At 35.0% G+C, this 13,227-nt stretch overlaps 1 protein-coding gene across 3 annotated transcripts; it reads left to right on the plus strand.

Moving 5' to 3' along the window:
* The first annotated feature begins 5,427 nt into the window (after positions 1-5,427).
* Positions 5,428-12,870, plus strand: LOC122305246 (ubiquitin carboxyl-terminal hydrolase 2-like). Of its 3 annotated transcripts, none has more exons than XM_043117625.1 (7): positions 5,471-5,582; positions 7,989-8,036; positions 8,768-8,932; positions 9,156-9,202; positions 11,656-11,702; positions 11,829-11,931; positions 12,014-12,870. In XM_043117625.1, exons 4-7 carry the CDS (start codon positions 9,182-9,184, stop codon positions 12,788-12,790), a joined length of 948 nt encoding a protein of 315 aa, XP_042973559.1. In that variant the 5' UTR covers positions 5,471-5,582; positions 7,989-8,036; positions 8,768-8,932; positions 9,156-9,181; the 3' UTR covers positions 12,791-12,870. The 3 variants fall into 3 exon arrangements, with proteins under 3 accessions (XP_042973557.1, XP_042973559.1, XP_042973560.1); XM_043117626.1 differs by having other exon boundaries at positions 8,768-8,839; XM_043117623.1 differs by lacking the exon at positions 8,768-8,932 and having other exon boundaries at positions 5,428-5,582.
* Positions 12,871-13,227: the final 357 nt, after the last annotated feature.

Genomic DNA, 13,227 nt, shown 5'->3' on the forward strand with positions numbered 1-13,227 from the left:
AAGGGCGCACGCACTCTGATGATCAAGTGTCAACTTAGATGAGGGGTTATATGTATATAGCAGCAGCAAGCTAAAAAGGAGGGTGGGCAAGAAATATTGTTAAGATTGTCGTCGATCTAGATCTTAGGAAAAGGAAGCGCAAGAGGTGGGTTGAGTCTCTATCATGTCAAAGATTTTGTGGGATTTCAAAAGGTATATATATATATTAAAAAAAAAAAAGGAATGGATCAGTTTAGTAAACTAAAAGTGGTGGCCTGGTGCATGTGCTAGCTGGGACCATAACGTCCTAGCTAGTGTGTTTGTGTGTATGTTTTGCTTTGTTTTTGCTTGCTGTCTTTGTTGTGTGTTTTGGGAGCTGGCCTGGGATGACTCAAGAACTGCATGCCCATTGGTCCGTAGTGGCGCGCGCACTAATGCCACCGTATATACATCGATCTCTCCTTGCTTAATATTATCCACAAATATCATCAAATTGTGCTACTGCCCAGTACCCGTATTTTAGAATCTCTCCTTGCAGCTTGTGGGCCTGTGGCTTGGTTGACTCTTCTTCATCTTCTTCTTCTTTTCACTTACTAAATTCACTAGTACAGCATCTTATGATGAATTCGTGCATGACATCTCAACTTTTCAGTAGTACTATTCTCGGTCGATCCCATTAACCACAGTATCTCCCATCGAGAAATATTATGGGTTCAATATCTAAACTAATTATATTTTTTCTCGGATCAAAGTTGTCCCTGTTGGGTTTAATTATGATGAGCTTATTTGGATAATGAGATAGGATGAAATGTTTTTAGATAAAAATTAAATAAAATATTATTAGATTATTATTTTTAATATTATTATTATTTTAAAATTTGAAAAAGTTGAATTGAAATTTGAAAAAATGAAATTGTTTATTATATTTTATATAAAAATTTAAAAAATTATAATGATAAAATAATATAAGATAGATCTAGCATACTAGTTGCATTGGATTTAGAATCAGAACTAGCCAAATCCTTTTTTTTTTTCTTTTTTTCTTTTTTCTTTTTTTGATATGGAGATTTGGAGAAGGGATCAAACCCCGGACCTCACTTTTGGAGGTGGGGCTTCATGCCATCAGGCCGTTGGCCTTTGGCAAACTAGCCAAATCCTTAAAATTGAGATTCACGAAGATAAATCCAAGCGAGATACTTGCACTGGAAGAGATCCACGGCCAAATCATACTCGTAAAGGATTCACCAAACCCCTAGAATTACGCTCCCAAAGGGGTCATACCATGTCGAGCTCCCCAATCCCTATAAATAAGTAGCCACGTATGTTTTAAGATGGACTCTCCCTAGAATTTCTTCCTATTAATTAATAGAAATTAATCTATTGTAACATCTTGTTTCTACTGCTGACAATGCTACAAGTCGTTCTGATGAGACAGAAGCTACATGTTGTCTTCCTTCAACTACTTGTCGTGTTCATGTAGAAGAAGCCTCTCCTTCTATGTGTCGTTCACTCACTTTGAATCAGAAGCATAAGGATAAATTAGATTAATTTGGAATCTTCTTTCCTTTTCTATTTTATCTCACTTGCTATGTTGTACAATTGTAATTGGTCCTATTATTTTTGTTGTTAGTATTGGGGTGGCAGATTCTGTTATGGAGGTAGCTGTCACTGCTGTATATATTTTAGTTCTTTGTACAGTTTGAATTCATTCGATTCATGGTGAATACATGAGAAATTCATTTTCCATTGTTTCTTTTCCTTTCTCTTATATGGCATTAGAGCTCAGGCTCACTTTCTGTTCTTGATTTCCCTTTATTCTTTTTCTGTAATAGAGAGACAAGAAGAGACTCCTAAGAATCCTCATTCTTCATTTCTCAATTTCAACGAACCAAATAACCCATACAGAGTTGATAGTGGATGTAATACCACTATTGCGCTTGTTACTGATCTTCTAACATCAGAGAACTATGTGACTTGGCCTCAAGCTATGCATAGAGCACTCAAAGCAAGGAACAAATTGGGTTTTATTAATGGCAGCCTTTCACTACAAGAAAAATGGTCTTTTACGACCAATTTAATGCAACGAAAAGACTATTAGCAACCAATTTTGGTTGCTAATAGTCTTTTCGTTGCATTAAATTGGTCGTAAAAGACCATTTTTCTTGTAGTGTTTGCAAACAAAAGCATCACTGAAAATTGCTTCAACTCACATTAAGTTTTTGTTTAAATTCAAGAGTCTTAAATTGAAAAGAGATAGACATATAAAATAAGTTTACAATAATAAATAATATTATTGTAAGATCCACTTCATGCATCTCTCTCCCACTTAAGGACTTGAGGGAATCATTATTAATCATCTTTTGACTCCATTTTGCCGTACTTCTCCTTTGCGTTGATTCTTTTTTTCATATGTTCTTGATATTGAAAGATCAACAGATCATGTTAGTACTGTGCCAGAATATCTATATTGACAGGGAAATTAACATCAGTACCTATTTATTATCTCGATCAAGGAAGACCAACCGGACCCGATGGAGCAAGTATGTCGCGCGACCACCGATCATCGAATTAAGTAATTACGACAAAGTGATCTTGCTTCAACTTATAACGGTATTGAACCAACCAAATTATTAAATGGATTCGGAAAATATAAGATTATTTATGATTAAAGTGTCATCATGTCGACTGATTCAAAGGCATCTAGGTCTACTGAAACTGTGTGGAAGTTGCTTATTATATATACATGTGATACACGAAGTACTACTGTCGTTTACTAATTCATGTTGACCGTTCCATCGAGCCATGCACTAATTATTTTTGGATCTAATAAATATATATATATATATAGAAATTTATCTAATAAATATATATATATATATATATATATATATATATATATATATATATATAATAGTCTGTATCCTACATATTGTAACTTATAAAGAGTATTTGTGTCAAATTATTTGTGATGAGAATGACTATTTATAATAAAAATAAATTTATTTTAATAAAAAATAATCATTTTAACAAAAAATAACTGTTTAAAAATAAATAATTTTGTTATAGTAAATTATAATTCACGCACATTATAAAAAAAATAGACTTTTATGATTAAAATTTAGTGATTAAACTGTAAAAAAATAATCTTTTTAATCATTAAATTTTGATCATAAAGTTCGCTTATCTTGTAGGGGGATATCAAGTTAGCACGATTCCCTCGTGGACTAGCTACCTAGCTGATTGTGTTGCACGCCGTTTATGTGGACTGCGTGTGTCTGATCTCTCTTGTCAGCTTTGTGAATTATGCTGCATGCATTAATTAAGATCAGGATCACGTTTAGTAAACGCTGAATTATTATTAGTGGTACTGTATATTAACTAATTAATTAATATGGTGATCAAGTGTTTGAATATTGAAGATTATCATGATCTCTTCGACTGACATGATGTTGAATGAATTAAAGATAATATTTTTTAAAAGCTAGTTAAAAGCATGTTTGAGATGGAGTTTGAAAATTTTGAAAATAATTTTAACTATTTAAAAGTTTTTTTAAAGAAAAAAAATGATATATTTGATAAATTTATAAAAAGTATTTTAATTATTTAAAAAAGTTAAAAGTCTATTTTTAAAAAAAATATAAAATTAAAACTTTTATCGAAAAATTCCTGTAGGTAATTGTATATTTTTAAAAAATTAATGTAATTAATTTTAAAAGTACTTTAGATACATGTTTATTAAAAAATAAATAATTTTTGAAATATAGAGTTTATTATTTAAATTATAAGTTATATAAGTCCTAAACTTATAATTTATATTCCTCACATTTCAAATATGCACTAACAACATGATCATGATGATCAGTACCCTCTTGAATTCTTCCAAATTAAATACATTAATTCAACCACAAAATCGATCGTTCAACAAAGAGCAATAAGAATGATAATCCCTACTCTCTCTCTCTCTCTCTCTCTCTCTCTCTCTCTCTCTCTCTCTCTCTCTCTCTCTCTCTCTCTCTCTCTCTCTCTCTCTCTCCGTCCAATCAATCAAAAATGCTATATACTGTATGCAATGGAGAATCTTCAAAAATAATGTTGGTGTATAGAGTTATCCACTACATGATTATCGCGTTTTAACAGTTTTTTAGAGTACCATTATTTGTCAAGAAGTCATGAAACACGGCCGGCCTTCAGCTTATATATATATATATATATAGGTCAAATATGCATGCATGCTTGAAAGACTTTTTGGCAGAAAAACTTCAAAATATTAGTGGATTTTGGAGTACTACTTACTCATCAGTTTATAAGAGATCATTTATCCGTATATGGTCATGACCAGCTTTAAACTAGCTATATATACTATCTATATAAGTATCATAATATATATATATATATATTAAGTGGTCATGCAAGGAGATCAATTACCCTGATGAAGTAGTCCATGTGCATGTTTAATTTCTTGAAGTACATTAATAAGCATATATTTGAATAAATATTATTTTTAAAGATTACTGATAAAAAAAAAAATACAGTTATAGGATCCGCTACATATATATAGATAGGCAAAGGAGAGATCATAAAGGATTTTAATTTCTCAAAATGCAGTGCTCAAGGATGAATAGAGTTTGTGAGGTTATGGGAATCCTTCCCATGGTTGAATATTACTCTATATGATGAGGAAGACTTGCCTGTCATTTTATTCAGATCATGATCATGTGATGGTCATCTTATATATCATTCTCATAGAAAAGAAGCTTTGACTTTTTGTCATTTTTTTTTCTTTCAATGTGTTTGCTATTTAGCTACCATACTATTTGCTTCTTCATATGCTTATTTATCCTTCATCCCAATTTGATCAAGATCAGTCGATCTCTCAAAAAAAAAGATCAGTCGACGAGGATCACTTTGTACTATCAGAATGCTTGACTCTAATTGGCTAAAATAATTATTTTAATATATTTGTCTCGAGATTCAAGATAAAATGTTTTGATAAAGAATTCTGCTATATAGAGTCACTTTTTAGATATTTTTTATACATTCTATTGATATAATTAATCAAAACAATTGTTTTATATTTAAAAAAGTGATTCAACTAATATATTAATAGAGTACATAAAGAACATACAAAAGTTACTAGACATATAGTTTTTGTTTGATAAAATCTATTTTTGAGAATATTTTGATAGAAACATGATATTTATCGTAATAAGTGAATAAGTGCTGTGCACTAATTTTCAAGAAGGGTATGCGATACTTGTTTGTATAATCGATAATTATATATAACATTACTTATATATAGACGTTTTAACTTACATGGACCATTAAAGCCCAAATGACTCCAACCTGGACCCAATAATACTGCGGAGCCCGAATATTTTAACAACCTAAAAGATTTTGAAATTGGGATATGGGCCCAAATTGAAGAGAGAAATTTGGAGTCGGACATAACACAGTCCGGATCTAGAATTAAAAGACAAGTTCAGTGATTCCAAATAACGAACCGCAAGGGCTTGGGGATTTCAGCAAATCAAACCAGAGCCAGAGGAGGATTCGACAACAACGCTGCAAATCCCTCCTCCTCCCCTCCTTCGATTCCCTCATAGGTTCACTCACTCCCCTAGTCTCTGGCTTCTGTGGCTGTGCTTGTTACTTTATGATTCGATTTCATCTTTTAGTGAGTTATGGGTCTTATCTATTGGTAATCAAGTTCTGATATTTTGATGCGATTTCTACACTTCGTGCGTATGGTTCTACATTGGATAACTTTTTTTTGCATGCTTATTACTTTTTTGACTGAGTTCCAGAGGCAGTTTGCCCTCCTCTCACAGATTAGGAACCAGGACCCTGAACCCCTTATTTTGCCGAAATTGGGCTACTCTTTCTTCCTTTTTCTTTCTGCACCGGAAACTACTCTTCTCGATTGCGCTACCACTTGTGAAGTTATCGTACACCCCACCCTTCAGCTTTGTCCACTGACTTTATCAAGTTTCTTTTTCCTTTTACATCTACTTTTCCATTGCTCCCAGAATCCCGTGGCTTATTTTGTTACACTTAATAACGAAATATTGCTCAATTGACCTCGGGAATATAAACTCTTAGCCCTTTGCACACAATGGTTGAAGATAATTCTTTTTCTTTTTCTTTTTCTTTTTTTTCCTTTTTTTTTTTTTTCCTTTTTTTTTTCCAATCTAGGAAATTTTTACATGATATGAAAAGAGGAGCAAGCAAGAGCTTAAATCTCTTGATGCAGTAGAAAGATGTTACCACCTTTCTGTTCATTTGATGCAAAGATAGGAAGAATAGGAAGATTCTCGAATCAACAAAAAGTCTGCGGATTTTTTTTTTAGTCGGACATTAAAATTATGAGTTTCAGGGTTATAAAGACCCAAAGGAGTCCTCAAACCTGAGTTTTAATAATTAGATAGGAATGTTTGCCGTCCTATTTCGGGGGGAGGTTTGGGAGTCAGAAAACTAAGGGATTTTAATCATGCTTTGCTAGGCAAATGGTTATGGAGATTTTCCAGGAAACCGGAATCTTTGTGGAAATGTTTGATTGAGAAGAAATATGGGGGCCTATGGGGGGATTGGTGTACCAACGAGGTGAGAGGGGCATATGGAGTTGGTTTATGGAAACACATAAGAAGAGGGTGGGGGCGTTTAGTCGCTTCACTAAATTCCATTTGGGTACAGGTTCTAGAATAAAATTCTGGAGCAATGTCTGGTACGGAGACAAGGCCTTGAAAGATTTGTTCCCTTTGCTCTTCCAGCTGGCAAGTGCCAAGGATGTCTCGGTAGCGGAAGTCATGGAAGCAGCGGAGGGACAACTACTTTGGAACGTCAATTTTAGCAGGAGGGCACAAGACTGGGAAATGAGCAGTTTCGCAGCCTTTTACAGCCTTATCTACTCTGTTAGACCAAACAGACAACCAGAGGATAATCTGTGGTGGTCCCCTGCATGTAAAGGTATTTTTACCGTGCGATCATTTTATAAGGCCCTCACCCAAGAGCCTATTATTCAGTTTCCTTGGAGAAAGATATGGCATCACAACGCCCCTCCCAAAGTGTCATTTTTTTGTCTAGACAGCCTCCTTAGGTAAGATACTAACCACCGACAATTTGAGGAAAATGAGGATTATTATCTTGGACTGGTGTTGCATGTGCAAAGGAGCCGGTGAGTCGGTGGAGCACCTTCTCTTGCATTGTGATACAACAAGGAGTCTCTGGAATGAAGTCTTTGGACGACTGGATATGGCTTGGGTCATGCCAAAAACCGTGGAGGCAGCCTTGGCTTGTTCTTGGCTTGTTGGGCAAGCTTGAGATGTCAGCAACCTATTAAAGCTATATGGGAGATGATCCCTCTTTGCATTACGTGGTGTTTGTGGCAGGAGCGCAACGAAAGGACTTTTGAAGACCAGGCAAGATCGTTGGAGGAGCTTAAAGCTTTATTTTTTAGAACTTTATGTAGTTGGGCTATTGCTGTTGACTTCAATGGCATGGCCCTTCAAGAGTTCCTTGTCTCTATTGTGCCTACCTAGTTAGGGCATCTTGCCTATTTGTAATACTGGCTTTTGCCATCCGTTTTTGATTAATAAAATTTGTTTATTCATAAAAACAGGGAGTGCGTACAGGGCTCTTAAAGGACTATTTATTCTAGGCTGTGTCCACCCTGCAGTCTTAGACCTTGATCATGGGTGCATCAAACCTTAGCCTTCAAGTTTTTCTAAAAGCGACATGATACTCGCATGATCTTTTGTTTATTTCTGAGACGTGTTTCACTTTGCTATCATTCCGGGAGTTCTCAGATCTAGTTGGAGTCTGTATTGTTTTTTATAAAATGATATTTGCTATCTTATTAACCTTTAGTGTCTTTTAATCATCTTTTGTTTACTTATGCATGGTAGGGTTGCATTATGTTATAGTTTTTTTTAATGATTTTATCATTTGTAAGAATAAAAATAGAATTACTTGAGTTACTCTTAATGGTCAAATTATTTATTTTGTTGTTGCAGCTGATAGATATCCAGTCATGTCTTGGTGCACAATTGAGTCTGATCCTGGTATGCTTTGAATACCACATTATATTTTCTTTATTTTTTTTAGAGACTGCGCATGAAATTTTTCGTTGTAAGATTCTTTTCAAATGAAAAATAATCAATTTATCGAATTGAAATAATCTTAATCTTGCTGAATTAAAGTTATGGTAAATAATTATTGTTGTTTTATTTTCTTCAGGAACTACACAATACCTTTTCACATGTTCCCTGTAGAATAATTCAATTGTTTCTTTCTCCTTCAATACTCAAGCCATGTCTAATTTGGACTCTATATTTGATGGATGTCTAGACTCAGGAGTTTCTTGTTGCTTGGATAGAGATCCAAATATTTGTGCTATAAAGTTGGTGTTGAATTTGTGTGTTGTTAAGTTAATGTTGAGACACGCATCATTTTAGATGGCATATAGCTGACTTCTAATCACGTGTGGGAGTTTATTCCTTTGCTTCTTACATGCTGATTAGTAATGGGTGTGGATAATGAATGAATTCAAAGAACTAAAGAACCAAACAGAGAGTTAACCCTTGCTTTCTTTTCAAGAAAAATTATCCCTGATTGGAAAGGCAGGCGTGTATTTTTTAAGGCGCTATTGTTTATGCTTCACTCAAGCCTTTAATTTTGGGAATTCTTCATTAATTGCACTTTCCTTTATTCTTTTTGTTACTACAATAATATGTAATTGTTTTGTTCTATGTTGGTACAAGTCAAGCCTTCTGTAATTGTTTCAATGGCTCAGGTAAATCCAAAGTCAAGTAAAAGGAGAATCCAAAATCAACGCATGCGTAAAAGTTGCTTACTAAAAGAACATGTAATTGTTTGTTCTATATTGCTAAAATTCAAGCCCTCCTTCATTGGCTCAATAGTAAGGTTACCACTAATTCAAAGCATAGCTGCATAAAAGGTAACAAGATCTAGGAATCCAGAGGTGGACTCTCTTTTGTGATATAAAAGTATTTGAGTTCTATGTATGATGTATTGTTGTTTCATAGAACTGCCATATATTACATATATTTATATTGTCCGGCATATGCTAGCTTTCAAATGGTATCTCTTATTGTATGTACATAAGGTTTTTTTATTTTTAATGGGAACTTTGTTGTGAAAATTCTCCTCTCGTATTCCAGGCGTTTTTACTGAACTTATTCAGCAGATGCAAGTAAAAGGCGTACAGGTAAGTGTTTTGCATTTCTATGATATCTTTGGGTATAGCTCAATTATCTAGAGGCAATAAAAGGTATTAATGTCCTGGCAAGCTCATCTACCGAGTGTCCAAATTGATTTACCACCATGCTGTGGTACTGCCTATTTTTGAGTAATAATTCATTGTATGTGGATTTCAAGAATAGAAAATTGAATAGGATTTATGTGGCAGAAAAAATTGATATAAACTGGTACCATGCAGTGAAATGTTCTCTAATGGAATGGAAGAGTTCACTTCGGGGTTTAGATCTTTGGCGGAGGTTAAAAAGCCTTGTCGGACAATACCTTCAAGATAATGTTTATTATTCTATTTTTTGCTTTTCTATGGGGTGTCCACCAGTTCTGACCAAATAGTTGAGAATTGATTTTGTCCCATGCCAACTTACTCGCCTTTTCATCAAGGTCCTTTCGTTTTTGAATTAGACATCTTGCCTGATAGGGTGTCATTGTTTAAACATGAGTATGAATCACCACTTGTTTTATTGCCCTTCACCTTCACAGAAGCTCTCTCCACCTAAAGAGGATTTTTGAGCTGCTCCAATGATGGGTAAGGAGGATGTTCATTTGTCTTAGATAATCAAGGTCTTGATTAAGAAAGGACATGGTATGGACATTAATCCTGTTTGCATCTTGGTCGTTTCTTTGTAAAGGAACGGTGACAGAGCATTTGGATAGGGCATCAACAATCAAATTTGGATTCTAAACAATTGGGGGTTCTGTATGATTAGCTCCTTCATGAATAACTTTAATAATCCTTGATGCCTTTTCTTTTTCTGTTTTTCAACAGTAACATACCTCTCTTGTAAACAACCCATGTATTTGGACTATGCCTATTTTCTATTATGTCAGTAAAATTTCTTTTACTTGTCAAGAAAATTAAAATTTTATAATCCTCAAAATTTTGAGGAATCAGAGAGCCAGAATCCGAGTTCAGATCCCAACTAAAAAGCAATTCATAAATCTCACTTTGAAGTTATCTATTCACTACCAGCATGGCACTTCCTCCATCACCATTGTACTTCTATAATGATGCTATTCATCATCATCATCCCCATTGAACCACCATCATTATCACCAGGACCGCTTCCTCTCTTTTCCCTACTCCAGAAAAGAAAACAAGAGCCCAGCTTACCTCTTGGTGTTTTTAAAACCATGGCTATGCTTGCCTTGAGACGGAGGTTTGTGAGGCTCACATGTAGTACACCAGGGACCCTACCAAGCAAAGCTTCTTGGATGAGATGCCTCATAAGCTCATATCATGCAAGGATCAACATGCTGAACAGCATTCTTATGTTTCCTCTCTTATAACTTTTATGTCTTTTCTTTTCTATTTCTTATATCTATAGGAAGCCTTGGCGCTTAATATTACTGACACCACTGCATAGCATGTCATTGTAGTTGGTACCGTCACTACCACCTACTGTGTCAGTTGAAACTTTGTGTCCTCATTTATACACAGTTTTGGATGAAGGAATTTATCTATTTGTTCCCATTTCTTACTTCTCAAGGAAATCTCAGATGCTTCATATAAGCATGCCTTAAAATCAGTGTTCATCTTGACCCTCTTGTTCCAGTGATTTTGTGTTTATATATATATATATATATGTTCATGTTAGGTTATGAGCTATTTATATGTCTGGGTTTTCTTTTTTCTGGATTACAGCTTGTACATCATGTTTATACATTTTTTATTATTACCTAGCTTGATACAGTAATCAGCCTAGGTAGATAAGTTGTGGCTGGAAAATGCCAAGAGCCTGATGATTTGATAGCATATGACCCGGTTCTCCAAATAGAAAACTTGGATTCAAAACCCCCACCCCCTTTGCATCACAAATAGAAAACCTGGATTCAAAACCCCCCACCCCCCTTGTATCCAAAAAAAAAAAATTATCTTATGGTTATCAAAAAAAAAAAAAAAAAGTTGGGGCTGGAAAACTTTAAGAGAGAGATACAGAAATTTGAGTGAAATGATTGTTTTATCATCAACTTCTTTTTGTTCAATAAGTAGTAAAAAGTTGTGGTGACTTGGGTATTTTCCATGTCTTGGATCAACAAGTTGGAAGCATGGCATTCGCTTGGTCCTTGGCTTAATATGATGGCATAGATGCCAAAGAAAAAGTTGTAGCTGGGGGCTATATTTGGAATGCCAATTTGCATATTTTGTGATGGCGATTTGGTATATGCCATTAATTGTGACAATGAGTTGGAAGCATGATGTTAACTCAATGCTTGGCCTCAAAGAATAATAGTATAGATGATAAGGGTAGAAATGAAATGGTTAGTTCGAATGCCAATTGCATTATTTCATTTTATAATTCATATTTGTTAACTGTGAGTTCACAGATTTGCCCCAGCTTCTTTTTTTCATTATTTGTATTATTTTTATCTATTTGAGGGCGATGCCTTGATGTGTCTTCTTAGGTGGAGGAGTTGTATTCATTGGACATCGATTCTCTGAATAATTTTAGGTTAGTTCTGCTATATTTATACTACCTCAATGACCTCTCATTTGATCCCTTATAGTGGACCCACATTTTTGCTGTAATATATGATTTTTCTTTTTATATTTGGTGTTTTTTCCCTTTAAATTACAGGCCTGTATATGGGTTGATTTTTCTTTTCAAATGGCGTCCAGGGGAAAAGGATGACCGTGTTGTAATCAAGGATTCAAACCCTAACTTGTTTTTTGCGAGTCAGGTTAGTTTCCCTGAGATTCAGTTTTGCCCAGGATTGAATTTGCAACTTTTCCTTGTCTAAAGCTTCTTTTGATCACTCGTAGGTTATCAATAATGCTTGTGCAACACAAGCTATCTTGTCTATCCTCATGAACTGTCCCGATGTTGACATTGGCCCCGAGTTGTCGAAGTTGAAAGAATTCACCAAGAATTTTCCACCTGAGCTCAAAGGTTTAGCAATCAATAATAGTGAAGCTATACGGGCAGCCCATAATAGTTTCGCAAGGCCTGAGCCTTTTGTTCCAGAGGAGCAGAAGGCAGCGAGCAAAGATGATGATGTGTACCATTTTATAAGCTACCTACCTGTTGATGGGGTTCTGTATGAACTTGACGGATTAAAGGAAGGACCCATCAGCCTTGGTCTGTGCTCTGGTGGGCAAGGCGACATGGATTGGCTGTCAATGGTGCAACCGGTAATCCAGGAACGCATTGAAAGGTATTCCCAGAATGAGATAAGATTCAATCTCATGGCAGTCATCAAGAATAGGAAAGAGATGTATACTACAGAACTGAAGGAGCACCAGAAGAGGAGAGAGCGTATCTTGCAGCAACTGGCTGCCCTACAGCCAGAGAGACTGGTGGGCAATAGTAATGTTGAAGCGTTAAACAAATCTCTCTCGGAAGTGAATGCTGGAATAGAAGCTGCTACTGAGAAGATTTTAATTGAGGAGGAAAAGTTCAAGAAATGGAGAACAGAAAATATTCGCAGGAAGCACAATTATATCCCTTTTTTGTTCAACTTCCTTAAGATTCTTGCTGAAAAGAAGCAGTTGAAGCCCCTAATTGAGAAGGCCAAGCAGAAAACAAACAACTCTAGATGAATCATATTTCTTGTTTGTTGTAACCTCAGTTTTATGGAGCTATATTGATTTTAAATCAACATCCAAGGATTTCGTGGTCAGCACTTGTTTTCATCATTGTTTCCTGGTTAGCTTTAGACTTGTGCATTTATTTTGAGGTATAACTACTCCCATACTTATTTGCCTTATCCAGGCAATGAAACGTGCTCTCAAATTACATTCTCGACATTTTAGGATGATGTGATAGGGAAGTGGGGATACCAAGCCATGAAGATGAATCTGTGTCTGGTCTGGAAGCAAGAGTATGGTTTATTGGTGAATACGTGTATGGAAAAGAAACAATTGATGTTTACTGCAAATGAGTGGAGAACATAAAAGCAAATCATGTCATGTCAATGGTATGAAAAGTTTGTTTTTAACACCACTTGCAAATAAAGTTTTACGTATAAAAAATATTC

Source organism: Carya illinoinensis, chromosome 3, assembly GCF_018687715.1.
Source record: "Carya illinoinensis cultivar Pawnee chromosome 3, C.illinoinensisPawnee_v1, whole genome shotgun sequence".
Taxonomy (NCBI): domain Eukaryota; kingdom Viridiplantae; phylum Streptophyta; class Magnoliopsida; order Fagales; family Juglandaceae; genus Carya; species Carya illinoinensis.